We start from the raw sequence: 14,847 nt of genomic DNA on the forward strand, positions 1-14,847 counted from the left end.
AATTATAAATCATAAATAGAAAATAGAAAAGGGAAAGTAAGGTAGTGCAAAAATACCGAGAGGCAGGTCCGGATATTCGGAGGGTACGGCCCAGATCTGGGTCAGGATCCGTTCAGCAGTCTTATCACAGTTGGAAAGAAGCTGTTCCCAAATCTGACCGTACGAGTCTTCAAGCTCCTGAGCCTTCTCCCGGAGGGAAGAGGGACGAAAAGTGTGTTGGCTGGGTGGGTCATGTCCTTGATTATCCTGGCAGCACTGGTCCGATAGCGTGCGGTGTAAAGTGAGTCCAAGGACGGAAGATTGGTTTGTGTGATGTGCTGGGCTGTGTTCACGATCTTCTGCATCATCTTCCGGTCTTTGACAGGACAACTTCCATACCAGGTTGTGATGCACCCTGGAAGAATGCTTTCTGCGGTGAATCTATAAACATTAGTGAGGGTTTTAAGAGGACAGGCCAAATTTCTTTAGGTTTCTCAGGAAATAAAGGTGCTGGTGGGCCTTCTTGGCAGTGGACTCTGCTTGGTTGGACCAAGTCAGGTCATCTATGATACTGGCCCCAAGGAACTTAAAGCTTTTGACCTATTCCACTTACACATCACCGATGTAAATGGGGTCGTGCGGTCCGCTACTCCTTCTGAAGTCAACAACTAACTCCTTCGTCTTGCTGATGTTCATTTGAATACATTTATACATTTAGAATTCCACTTTAACAAGGAGAGCCCATTATAAGTAACAGAACACCTGTGAATGTCCAAACACCTCCACTGAGACAAAGGTCAAAATGTCATTTGCTTTATTTAATGTTCAGTACAATTCAGTATCCAAAATCAACAACACAATTCTGTGGTCTTCTGCATCATAAGACACAATGGAATCCAGGACTCTCCAATCCCCGGAATTTAGTAAGGTTTGGAAATTTTCAACCAATAGGTACATGATCTCTGCAGCCCTTTCCTTTAAAACCAATGGATCCTCCAGCTGGTCTCCATGTAGTCACGTGAGCTTCTCTGACATTTTGTCCATTGTGATTGGGATTTTAAAGATTAGCTTTAGTTGTCACATGTACATTGAAACACCGAAACCTGCAGTGTTTACACCAACGACCAACACGTTCCAAGGATGCACTGGGACAGCCCAAACACATTCCTATGCTTCTGGTGCCAGCACACAGCAAGCCAATGATTTACTAATCCGTCCGTCAATTTTGGAATGTGGAAGAAAAGGGTGTACCCGAAGAAAACCCAAACACGGTCACAGAGAGAACGTACAAACTCCTTACAGACAATGGTGGGAATTGTATCTCACTCACTGGAGCTGGAGAGTTCTTTGCTTCTGTGTCGCACACCACTTCCTCCATGTTACCTTAAGTTACCCCATTTGTAATCCGAGGGATATATGCTGTATTCTCGCTGAAAAGACAGATGTAAGAAAAATATGTATTTGTCACTTCTTTGCTTCCTGTCATTAATTTGCCAGGATCGGATTCCACACTTATCTCAGCCATTTCCTTGCTTTTTGTATGTCCGTCAAAATTCTTCCTGATATTCACTTAAAATGAATTTACTTCTTTCACATGAGCACTTAGAGATTTGCAACTGGTTATTTGAAGTTGAATATTTTGCGATGCTAAGTTTAGTGCACAATTACTGTATATTATGTGAAGTCCATAATTTTCACAGAGAATGAAACATTTGACCCATCTTGGAGGTTGGAATGGAATTATAGTCCGTTTCAGGCTATTTATGGTAATCTGCAAATAAATATCATATGTCAGGTACTGTAAATATTTTGAAGAGTTAATCTCAAACTGTGCATTCATATCTTAAGCTTTAAGTAAACATTGTGTCAAAAATAAAACAAAATGCAGATGCTGAACATCTGGAAACCAAAGCACAAAATGTCAGAAACACTTGGTAGGTAGCAGCATCCATGAATACAGGGTTAACAAGTTAATAACACAAGAGATCCTGCAAATGCTGGAAATCCAGACAAACACACACAAAATACTAGAGGATCTCACCTCTAGCATCTATGGGAGGGAATAAACAGTCAACCTTTTGAGCGGAGATTTCATCCTGGGTTTATTCATTTCCATAGATGCTGTCGGACCTGCTGAGTTCCTCCAGCATTTTGTGTGTATTAACATGCTGAAGAAGTGTTAACTACTTCTCATTAACACATTAACTGCCTCTCTTCACACAGATGTTGTTCACCTGCAAGTTTCCTAACATTTTCTGTTTTATTGGTCTACTGAAGGCCAGCTAAATTCACCAGTATCAACTCCAATTAACTCCTTCTGCACTGCTGTGGACAATCCTTTCTCTGCTTGCCCCATGAATTTGATGCATGTTGATAATATTGGGCTGATTGTAACAGACACATTACAATGTTTCCCAGTAAGGAGGGCAGATTCTAAGGAAGAGCTGAAAGGAATATGACCAACCAAAGTTCAGGAGAACTTTAAGTTGGAAGAAGTAACACACAAGGAAGTAAAAGTTAGTGGTAGACCTGAAAATTGGGATAAATGCAGAATCCAGCAAAGGAGGATGATATTGGCAAGAGAAAATACACTGAGGGCAAGTTATTAAGGAATATCATAGCAAGGATATATAAAAGGAAGACAGTGCTTCAAGTGAGCAGATAGTAGTTAAAAAATGAGACCAGAAAACGAGTTATGGGCAGCGAGGAAACGGCAAAGGAATTAAACAGATTTTACATGGTGAATCTGTGGAATTCATTGCACAGATCACCGTGCAGGCGAAGTCAGTGAGTAAATCTGAAGCAGAGGTTAATGGGTTCATGATTATTAAGGGTTTCAAAGGTTATGCGGAGTAGGATGGAGAATGGGCTTGACAGAGATGATAAATCAACCATGACGGAATGACACAGCAGACTCGATGAGCCAAACAGTCTAACGCTGCTCCTATGTCTTACGATCTTATTTTGAATATGGCTTAATCAACCTTATCAACTTGAGCTGCAACCTTGAGGGGTCTACGGATCTGGACCCCAAGATCCCTCTGTTCCTCAACACTGCTAAGAATCGTGTCAATAACCGTGTACTGTGAATTCAAGTTGCCTTTGAGAGGTGGAAAACGGTAATGCTGGCCAACAGGGCTCTGGTGAAGCTGTATAGGCCAATCCATTGTATAGTGGATACAATAGATTACAGAAACATTGAGGAACTCCAAGGGAGGTTTTTGATGGTCTATGCTCTACTGGGAACTTAGGGCCCAAGGAGAAGAAGAGTGCTTTCAGGTTCAATCTCCCAAAGCATATCATTTCATACTTTTCTTAATTGAACTTCACCTAGCACTTCTCCACCCAACTTCACATCCCGTTATAAGCTACAACAACCTTTGACACCATCCAGAGCACCTCCAGCCTTCATGTCATCTGCAAGCTTACTAATTCACCCCTCCTCTTTCTTACATAAACTCATTTATAAAAACACAAAGTGTAGGGGTCCCAGAACAGATCCCTGCACAGTAATACCAGTCACCAACTGCTGGGCAGAATACACTCCATCTACTACTACCCTCTGCCTTCTGTCGACATGTCAATTCTGAATCCATGCAGCCCAGTTTCCATGAATCCCATGCCGCATGACTATCTGGATGAGCCTAACATGCAGAATCTTGTCTAAAGCATTACTAAAAATCCACATCAGTGCTCTACCTTCATCAATTTATTTTGTAACTTCCTCCAAAAACTCAGTCAGGCCTGTGAGGCATGAGCTGGCCCTCACAAAGCCATGCTGACAATCCCTAATAAGTATTTCCAAATACTCTTAAATCCCGTCCTAAGAACACCCTCCAACAGTGTCCACCACTGATGTAAGAATTCATTTAGGAATTTCAAGAAAGTCTCAACCAGAAGATGAGTTTTATTTGGAATTCCAGGAGGCATTTGACCAGTTATTATGGTTTAATTATAATTCCCGTGGCCACTGGAGTACCAAAAGTGTTAGAGATGGAACCACAACTGCTTATGATACAAATTATGGAGTTGGAGAAAATGTGAACGTATAGCCAAATGTGCAAACAATTACAAATATGTGGCAGGCAAATTGTGACAAAGATAGAAACAGTTTATAGAGAAATTGTGAAATGGAGTTTAATTAAGAAAAGTGAACTTCATTTTGGAAGTTAGAACAAAATAAAAGGGAATTATCCAAATGCAGAAAAACTGCAGGAGGTTGCAGGGAAAGGGATTCAGGGATCATTGTGTACAAAACACAAAAAAACAGGCAAGTGTTCTTGGAATTATAACCCTTATCAGTTGGAATGTCAATATAGGCAAGTCTTACTGTTAATGTACCAAGTGCTAGTGAGACCACATTTACAACACTGCAAAGTTTTGGCCCTTCTGTTTAAGGGAACACATAATTTTACTGGTGACATGTGAAAGACAGTGTCACTTGTTTGATTCCCGGTGTGGAAGGATGGTCCTTTCAGAAACAGTTAAGCAAGCTGGAGTTTGGGAGAACAATAGGCAATCTAAATGAAATAATTAATTGATGAGGGTTAGAGATGATAAATACTCAGAGGATGTTTCCTCTCTGATGAGAGTCCAGAACCAGAGAGCATGGTCTCAGAAATAAGGGTTACATTTGAAACGGAGATGAGGAAGAGTTTCTTTGGGCAGACTGAGTCTATGGAACTCCATGTGGGCAGAGTTCTTGTGGATTTTTTAAGATTGAGAGTTTACGGGAAAGGCCAGGGAAAAGGAATTGTGGAATGTTGGATCTGAAATATTCCAACAGGATTAAGAGACCAAATGATCTCACCTGCTTTAATAACCAGCACTGAAATTGATTATTACACAACAGATTAAACAAGTTATGGAATTACTTTTCAGAGTTCCAGCATTTTTGATTTCTGGGTTTTCTTTCAAAACAGAATTGCTTATAAGAAAGAATCTTTAGGACTACTGGAATTTCCATCTGTGATAAGTGTAAATTACATACAATTTAAAGACTTACACAGATTATAAACTTGCCTGAAAAAAAGATGCACACCACCCTTTTAAGGTTGACTGAAGTAACAGACTCTTGATCTTCTGGCTGAAAGTCGTCTCCGCACCCCACTGCCCACGGGAGGACTGCAGTGAGGAGGAGTCTGTGACCCACCTCTTTGCACACTGCCAGTTCGCAAAGAGGGTGTGGAAGGGGATGGACGGGCGGGTATCCCCAGCAGCTGCGTAACAGAGGACTCTCTGATCTACGGGCTGTTCCCGGGGACGCACACGGAGACCAACACCCGGTGCTGCTGGCAGATCATCAACTCGGTGAAAGGCGCTCTTTGGTCGGCCCGAAACTTGATGATCTACCAGCACATGGAGATGTCCGTGGGAGAATGCTGCCGACTGACACATTCCCGATTGCAGGAGTACATGCTGAAGGACGCACTGAAACTCGGTGCAGCCACTGCAAGGGCCTGGTGGGGAAGGACCACAGTATAGGTTTCTCCACCCTTGGGAGTGGGAGAGGTTGGGGGTGCGGGGAGTATACCCCTGAACAATGATATGCTAAGCTGAACTACTGGATGCCACGTGGATGGCTATAAATACGGATAGGTACTGACTATAATAGAAATGTATGTAAAGGATGGAAAGTTATTGAATGGTTTATTGTATATATTTATTTTTGAATAAAGTATATTTTGAAATAAAAAAAATAAAAAAAAAACAGATTCTTGATCTTCTGGCTGCTTATGTTTAAAATGCATTTTTACCATTGTGATTTCCACACATCCATGTCGCCTTAGTTTGGTAATATTTTAAAATGGGAGAACATGTTTGTGTGTATCATTATTGTGAGGTAGTGGAATCAGTGTTGGCGCGTGGCCAAGTGGTTAAGGTGTTCGTCTAGTGATCTGAAGGTCGCCAGTTCGAGTCTTGGCTAAGGTAGCGTGTGTGTCCTTGAGCAAGGCACCTAACCACACACTGCTCTGCGACGACACTGGCGCCAAGCTGTATGGGTCCTAATGCCCTTCCCTTGGACAACAGCAGTGGCATGGAGAGGGGAGACTTGCAGCATGGGCACCTGCTGGTCTTCCATACAACCTTGCCCAGGCCTGCGCCCTGGAAAACTTCCAAGGTGCAAATCCATAGTCTCACAAGACTAACGGATGCCTATAAAGTGAAATCACATTTCTGTTTCTGAAATGCAGAAATGGCACAGAAAGTAGGACAATTATTAATCCATCAGGTCGGATTCTCCTGCCTTCTCCTTATACACTTTGACATCCTTACTGGCAAGGAGCTATCAACCTCCACTTTAAAATACCCAATGACTTGCCCTCCAAGTATGTAATTCCACCTTTGGGAAATACGAGGGTTGATAGATAAGTTTGTGGCCTAAGGTAGGAGTCAATTTTAGAAAACCTAGCACATTTATTTTCCAACATAGTCCCCTCCTACTTTTACACACTTAGTCCAGCAGTCGTGGAGCAAACGGATCTTGGAACTCCAGAAAGTGTCCACAGCATGGGTGATTGATAAGTTCGTGGTCTATGGTAGAAGGAGATCAGTTATGCAGCTCATGTTACATGAATGTGCAGGTCAACTCAGAGTGATTATGCAGAAAGTTTGAAGTTAATAACTCATCTCCTTCTATCAATCACCCCTCGTATCGCCAACGCTTCTGACTAGCACTGAAATGGCAATATATATAAAATTTGATGCTGTTAGTTTCTACTATCGCATCAAGTCATAATTAAAGTGAAATCATTGCAACCACACTGGTATTAGGATGAATCATTGAGCTTTTCAACATGGAGACAACCTGTCACAGAGGAAGCAGTTGAAATGTGTAATGTTCTTAGCATTTCCTTCTCTAGTAGACCGGTTTGCCAAGAATTACTTGCCTATATGTGAAAAATTCAGTTAAGATACAGACGTAATGCAGCCACTGCAAGCTGACATGAGCCAGATACAATATAGAAACTGCAAAAAATAACAAATATCCTGTGTGAAATATCTGAGAGGTTGCTTGAACGTACTCACTTCTCCCACTTTACACTATACATTTTCCGTGCTTATGAGAGATGCAATCACCTTCACAGCTTCACTGTGATTCTGCAGAGGTAAACAAATTATTATTAACACCAGTTTAGAAAATCACATTTTGCAAGTGGTACAGTGGCATGGAAAAGTTTGGGCACCCCTGGTCAAAATTTCTGATACTGTGAATAGCTAAGCGAGTAAAAGATGACCCGATTTCCAAAAGGCATAAAGTTAAAGATGACACATTTCTTTAATATTTTAAGACTACTTTATTATTTCCATCTTTTACAGTTTCAGAATAACAAAAAAGGAAAAGGGCCCGAAGCAAAAGTTTGGCCACCCTGCATGGTCAGTACTTAGTAACACCCCCTTTGGCAAGTATCACAGCTTGTAAACGCTTTCTGTAGCCAGCTAAGAGTCTTTCAACTCTTGTCTGGGGGAATTTTCACCCATTCTTCCTTGCAAAAGGCTTCTAGTTCTGTGAGATTCTTGGGCCATCTTGCATGCACTGCTCTTTTGAGGTCTATCCACAGATTTTCGATGATGTTTAGGTCAGGGGACTGTGAGGGCCATGGCAAAACCCTCAGCTTGCACCTCTTGAGGTAGTCCATTGTGGATTTTGAGGTGTGTTTAGGATCATTATCCTGTTGTAGAAGCCATCCTGTTTTCATTGTCAGCTTTTTTACAGATGGTGTGATGTTTGCTTCCAGAATTTGCTCATATTTAATTGAATTCATTCTTCCCTCTACCAGTGAAATGTTCCCCGTGCCACTGGCTGCAACACAAGCCCAAAGCATGATCGATCCACCCCCGTGCTTAACAGTTGGAGAGGTGTTCTCTTCACAAAATTCTGTATCCTTTTTTCTCCAAACATACCTTTGCTCATTGTGTCCAAAAAGTTCTACTTTAACTTCATCAGTCCACAGGACGTTTCCAAAATGCATCAGTCTTGTTTAGATATTCCTCTGCAAACTTCAGATGCAGAATTTTGTGGTGAGGACACAGGAAAGGTTTTTTCTGATGACTCTTCCATGAAGGTCATAGTCACGGAGGTGTCGCTGCACAGTAGAACAGTGCACCACCACTCCAGAGTCTGCTAAATCTTCCTGAAGGTCTTTTGCAGTCAAACGGGGGTTTGATTTGCCTTTCTATAAATCCTATCAGCAGTTGTCTCAGAAAGTTTTATTGGTCTTCCAGACCTCAACTTGACCTCCACCGTTCCTGTTAACTCCCATTTCTTAATTACGTTACGAACCGAGGAAATGGCTACCTGAAAACACTTTGCTATCTTCTTATAGCCTTCTCCTGCTTTGTGGGTATCATTTATTTTAATTTTCAGAGTGCTAGGCAGCTGCTTAGAGGAGCCCATGGCTGCTGATTGTTGGGACAAGGTTTGAGGAGTCAGGGGATTTATAAAGCTTTGAAATTTTCATCACCTGGCCTTTCCTAACGATGACTGTGAACAAGCCGTAGCCCTAACAAACTAATTAAGGTCTGAGACCTTGATAAAAGTTATCTGAGAGCTCAAATCTCTTGGGGGTGCCCAAACTTTTGCATGGTGCTCCTTTCCTTTTTTCCACTCTAAAATTGTACTAAATAAAAATAATACACTAATCTTGCTTAAAATGTTGAAAAGGATGTTTCATCTTTAACTTTATGACTTTCGGAGGTCAGTTCATCTTCTACTCACTTAATTATTCACAGTAACAGAAATTTTGACCAGGGGTGCCCAGATGTTTCCATGCCACTGTATTTGATTTGTCATTGTTTTGTTACTCTATGAGAATGAATGTAACATGATATTTCCTTTATGATGTCCGACACTGACTCTCATCATTATCATAAATGGCACAAGGACTCTGTGGTTCCCAACGTGGGCAGAACTATCATCATTTCATCTTCAGTCAACTGCAGGCCCATGGGCTGGTACTGTCTCTGCCTTCCTCCATCAGCTGAACTATGTTTGAGAAATATTCCTTCATGGATATCATTGTTAAATCAGTTTCAATTACTGTGATATTTATTGTTGCTCCATTAGTCATGAGACAAACACTCCTGAAGCAGCTGACAGTTGAAACAACTTCCATGATCATCTCAAGTCACCTTCCATGTCACTCTCCATCTTCACATTAGACACCAAGTGTTGTCCCACATTCCACATTCTCATCATGTACATATGGGACTTCACCAGCCCAAAACAGAAATATCTATCAATCAATATCACCAATGACATCTTACCTGAAAGTATCCTGTCTTATCATCCATACTCTTCCTCATCAGCCCTGGTCCTGCCAACCACACTGTGCAGCACTGGCCCCCCAACATTACAGCAGGTCATTACTCCTCCCCACCACACCAGACACGTCACATCATCTCAGCTAGTGTCTACAAGACCATGAGACACAGGAACAGAATTTCCTATGTCCATCAAGCTTTTGATCATGGCTGATTTACCTTCCCTCTCAACCCCATTCTCCTGCCTTCTCTCTATAACATTTGACACCCTTACTAATCAAGAACCTATCAACCTTCATTTTAAGTATCTCCATTGACTTGCCTCTACAGATTCACTACACTCGCCTCACGTTAATCCTTTCAACCCTGGATGTTTTCTGAGATTTGGGGACCAAATATATTCACAATCTTCCAATGAGATGGAAAATAAGTCAACGATGGTGAATGGTGAAGCAGACTCAATGAGCTGAGTGGCCTAATTCAGCCCCATGTCTTATGGCCTTATTAGTAACCTCGGTACTTAAACACTTAACACTTCAGGTACTATCAGCTGATATTACCCTTCAACATGGTTTGCAACTGGTGAAATTGTTCATAGTTTCAAGATAAAAATAATGTGCAGTGAAAACATAACATGACATTATTTGGATTAAATTGCAGTCTGTTTGCATTCTGTTGTCAATATTAATTCTGCAGGAATTACAATTTATTGCACGTGTCTTTTAAATATTGGAGGGATATTATGAACTTACCCTGGTGGCGCGACTATTCCTATTACCTATCAAAAACACAAATAAGTTTATACAAAAAGTACTGTGAAATTAATTTACCATATTTCTACTTTGCTCTACCATATTTTACGTGAAATTAATGGAGTTTAAGTAGCAAATTACATTCTAGCATCTATCTAGAAGAATAGTGTGTTTGAGGCCGTTTTTCCAAAGTGACATCACCAGCCTGAAGCTGGAGTGTTGCCATCACAACGGTTACATTTGGCTCATTTCAGTTTGATGAAGATTCCACTGCCGTCCAATGGGACCCATTTTAAAATGGACAGCTACGTTCTGATCATGTTATTACTGTGATATACAAAATGGTCGAGAGGTTTCCACAAGGTCTGCAACGTCTGAAGACAGAACCACAGCAGTAAGCAAAATTCCAGCATTTATCCCGACTCTAGGAAATGCAACCATCAGGGTGTGAAGGGAAACCCTCAGAACTTCTGTCAATGAGACTTAGCTGTTCAGCTTGGTATATGTTCACCTTCACGGACTCTCTCCATGTTCAACCTGGTTTGGAGCTTGGCACAACATTCCCATCTCATCCCACTCCTTTTAAACTTGGAACCACTTTCTCCATATGCACCAGAATTAATGTCCTGTTAATCAGAGCAGGAATGCTATCCCAATGAATTTACTGGGAATGAAGTTCTGAAGAATTTAATAGGAGCATTGGCAAAAATACTGGCAAATTAGACAATGAGTTCTATAACACACTGATACTTTTAACAATGATTCACATATATCAGCAGGATCAGAGGTAAATCTGTTGGATAGCCTCAAAGAAAGAATGATTCGGGAAGTAAATTCCTGAGATTAGAGGACTGGTGGATGGTAAATTCAGGGATGATCAGGAATTTTGAGATTGCAGGTTTGCATAAGGTTGAAGGGAAGGAATAGCGGTTGTCCAAGGTCAGGGAAAGACTTGAAAATGGTATTAAGGTCTAAAACTTGAAGAACACTTGTGCCAGGATTTAATGCTAATCAGCAAGTAGGTCAGCGGATCTGACAGGTGTAAAAGTAGCAAAGGGGTAACTAAAGATTTCAGCAGAGGATGAGTTGACATCTTCCGGTCAAGATGGTGCCAAGCTACAATGTCTATGTAGGTCTGTAGCAGTGGATTTGGGGATAGTGTGAGGAGCTAGGGGTCAGGTTAGGGTTGAGGGACATGGACAGGGTTGGATCTCAGGCACAGTAAATGAAGAGTCAGGGGTAGGAGCTGGTGTTTGAGTCAAGTTGCTGCAAGATGAGATGTCCATCGATGTCGCAGGTCAGACAGTTGCTTTTTTTTTGGGTTCATATGGATGGTTATGGAATAGGCATGGGGATTTAGGGGTCCGGTCTGGATTTAGGGACAGGGCTGAGGGAGAATGGAGAGTCAAGGGCACGAGCCTGTTTTCCGAATTCAAGTTGGAATGCTCCATGGTCAGAGGTCCCCTAGAGATTCACGTGAGGTCAGAAGTCAAGGCTGGAGACACTCTTCTGTTGAAAGTCAACGATCCCAGAGATTGCGTCAGTTGAGGCCCAAAGGTCAAACCTGTGACTGGCAAGTCCTGGGGTTGATACCCAGAGGTCAGTGGTTCAGAGATGAAAGCTGAAGACTGAAGTCCAGAGCTCAGCAAGTTAGGAAGTAGACGGCGAGTCCAGGCCAGAGATTGGGGGTCAGAGACCTGATGTCTGCAAGTCTGGAAGTCTGAGCCAGAATCTGGAGGTGGGAAGTCCAATATCTGAGAGTTTGAGAATCCGGAGCCAAAACCTGGAGGCCTGGAGGGGGCCTGTTCTGCGGTTGCAGGCCTACGTGTGTTAGACAGCGCGAGGTTGGGAAAGCGGCTTCTTTTGTTGTTCTTGTTTTGTTCTGTTGTTGTTTTTGTTTGTGTTGTTCTGTATCGTGTGTTATGTTGTGGTTGTGCTGATCGTGATGGGCAAGCTGCACTGGCGTTGGAATGTGTGGTGCCACTTGCAGGCTGCCCCCAGCACACCCTTGTTAACGCAAACAACGCATTTCAAGGTATGTTTGAATGTACCTGTGATAAAGAAATAAATCAGAATCAGAATCTGAAGAAAAAACAAGTGCTATGGGGGAGGGAAGGGTTAGATTGATTTTCGAGTAGGTTAAAAGGTCGGCATAACTTCATAGGCTGAAGGGCCTGTACTGTGCTGTAATATTCTATGTTCTACGCACACAGGAACTCAATCACATACCTGGTTTACAATTGTGTTTCTTCCTCAAAACATATGCCACGATACTAAGCAGAATTCCAACCAAAGCAATAGTCACAACAATAATAACAGCAACTTTCCAGTTGTCCTCTGCTTCACACCTCACGTCAGCTTCAGCGCTCCCTGGTTCAACCTGTTTGAGTGTTTCACATCTGGGGAAGACAGAAAAACATAAATCCATACAAGTACCTGCGATAGTTGCTCAAGTTTAATTATAATAAGTCTGTTACAATTGATCTGTTATTGAAAAGTCACTGTATCCCAGATCGATCAGGAAGACGTCAACTGTGAATGACCTACAGGATCTTTCACTTCCATCTGAGTGGGCAGACAAGGCCTTGGTTTAACATCTCTCTCGAGACACTGCACTGGAATGTCAGCCTAGATTCAGGGCACAAGTGTCAGAAATTGGACTCGATCCCACGACCTTCTGACTCACAGATGGTGCATCAATTGTGCCAGTGTCGACTTCTGAATAACAATGTTAATTTAGAAACATCCCAGAAAGCCTGCTGTGATAAAGTAATGTCTGTGTAATGTTGTAAAGTTCAGATAATGTTGTCCAGTCTGGTCAGTTGAGAAATGATCAAAAGACCCGAATATGTAAATAAATGGGAAGGGAAGCGAGGGACGGCAGTTAAAAATGACCAGTCTGAATGTAAACAGACAGGAGGAGTGAGGTAGCTGAAGTTTGATAACAAGTCAATCTCAATGCTGAGTGACTGCCTATGTTTCAATTCCCTTCTGCCCATGGTCTTGATCAAAACTGCAGCGGGCTCTGTGCACAACAACACGACACAGACACAGACACAAATCTGCTGATTTTGGAAATCTCGAGCAATGGCCACAAAATACCGCAGAAACGCAGTGGGTCAGGCAGCATCTACGGAAGGGAATAAACAGTCGATATTTCGGGCCAAGACCATTCATCAAGACTGGAAATGGAGGGCAGAAGCCAACAGAAGGTTGAGGGGGAGGGCAGGAGTACAAGCTGGCTAGTGATAGCTGAGGTCAGGTGAGGGGGAAGGTGGTTCCCTACACTTTCCCTTTCTTCCATGGTCCACTATCCTCTCCTGTTAGATTCCTTATTTGTCAGCCTTTTACTATCAACATTCTGGGAGTTACCATCACCAGGAAACTGAATGGTCTAGCCATATAAACACCCTGGCTACCAGAGCAGGTCAAAAGCTAGGAATCCTGTGGTGTGTAACTCACCTCCTGACTCCCCAAAGCCTGTCCACCATCTACAAGGCTCAGGTCAGGAGTGTAATGGAATACTCGCCACTCGCCTGGATGAGTGCAGCCCCATCAACACTCAGGAAGATTAACACCATCCAGCACAAGGCAGTCCACTTGATTAGTACCCCTTCCACAAGCATCCAATCCCTGCACCATCAAAGAACAGTTGCAGCAATGTGTACTATCCACAAGAACTACTGCAAAACCACACCGAAGTTCCTAAGGCAGCACCCTCCAGACCCACGACTGCTACCATCTAGAAGGACAAGAACAGCAGATACTTGGGAACACCACCAATTGGAAATCACCCCCCCCCCAAGTCACTCACCATCCTGACTTGGAAACATGGCTGTTCCTTCATTGTCGCTGGGTCAAAATCATGGAATTCCCTCCCTAACAGCACTGTGATGTACCTACACTTCAGGTACTGCAGTGGTTCAAGGAGGCAACTCATCACCACCTTCTCAAGGGCAACTAGGGATGGACAATAGATGCTGGCTTAGCTGTCAATACCCACATCCCGTAAATGAGTAAGTTCAAATAAAACCTTTTCCACCTATCACCCCTCAGCTTCTTACATCATACCCCCTCCTTCTGCTTTTTTCTCTTTCCAGTCCAGGTGAAGTGTGTCGTCCCCAAAATATCGACTGTTTAATCCCCTCCATAGATGCTGCCTGATCTGTTGAGTTCCTCCAGCATTTTGCTCAACACATTTTTTCTTGCTGTAGAATGTCTGTATAAATATATTTAAGGAAATTCTGTAAGTCTTAGTTATAAATCAGTTTATAAAGTTATGCTTAAACTATGATTACACTTGAGTTATGCAGAGAACGCATGATTGAATACATTTTTCATTTTGAGGTTTTCTTAGAAATACCCACAGTGGAGATTCATCACCTCAATTGCAACATACACTAAGAAGCCCTTCATTAGCTACGCCTGTACACCTGCTCATTAATGCAAACATCTAATCAGCCAATCAAGTAGCAGCAACTCAATGCATAAAAGCATGCAGACATGGTCAAGAGGTTCAGTTGTTGTTCAGACCAAACATCAGAATGGGGAAGAAATGTGATCTAAGTGACTTTGACTGTGGAATGATTGTTGGTCTCAGACAGGGTGGTATGAAATCTCAGAAACTGCTCATCTCTTACGATTTTCATACACAGCAGTCTCTAGAGTTGATAGAGAATAGTGTGGAAAAACAAAAAAAACACATCCACTCCATGGCTGTTCTGCGGGCAAAAAGGCATCTTATGAGAGAGGTCAAAGGAGAATGGCCAGACTGGTTCAAACTGACAGAAAGGTGGCAGTAACTCAATTAGCCATGTTTTACAACAGTGATGTGCAGGGAGCATCACTGAAT

The 14,847-nt window shown here is 42.4% G+C and overlaps 1 protein-coding gene across 2 annotated transcripts in view; it reads right to left on the bottom strand.

Moving 5' to 3' along the window:
- Positions 1-225: 225 nt before the first annotated feature.
- The window catches only part of LOC140188652 (tumor necrosis factor receptor superfamily member 5-like), a 39,307-nt gene continuing 24,685 nt past the window's right edge, over positions 226-14,847 (bottom strand). The window contains exons 7-9 of one of the 2 annotated variants that reach the window (XM_072245124.1): positions 12,225-12,394; positions 7,009-7,080; positions 226-1,750 (exon numbers count right to left, since the gene is read on the bottom strand). In XM_072245124.1, coding sequence (XP_072101225.1) covers positions 7,070-7,080; positions 12,225-12,394 — 181 coding nt within the window. In that variant the 3' untranslated portion in view covers positions 226-1,750; positions 7,009-7,069. Of the gene's footprint in view, positions 1,751-7,008; positions 7,081-11,588; positions 12,047-12,224; positions 12,395-14,847 lie in introns of those variants that run through there. The other variant, XM_072245123.1, reaches the window with a different exon arrangement.

This window comes from Mobula birostris, chromosome 27 (assembly GCF_030028105.1).
Source record: "Mobula birostris isolate sMobBir1 chromosome 27, sMobBir1.hap1, whole genome shotgun sequence".
Classification (NCBI taxonomy): Eukaryota; Metazoa; Chordata; class Chondrichthyes; order Myliobatiformes; family Myliobatidae; genus Mobula; species Mobula birostris.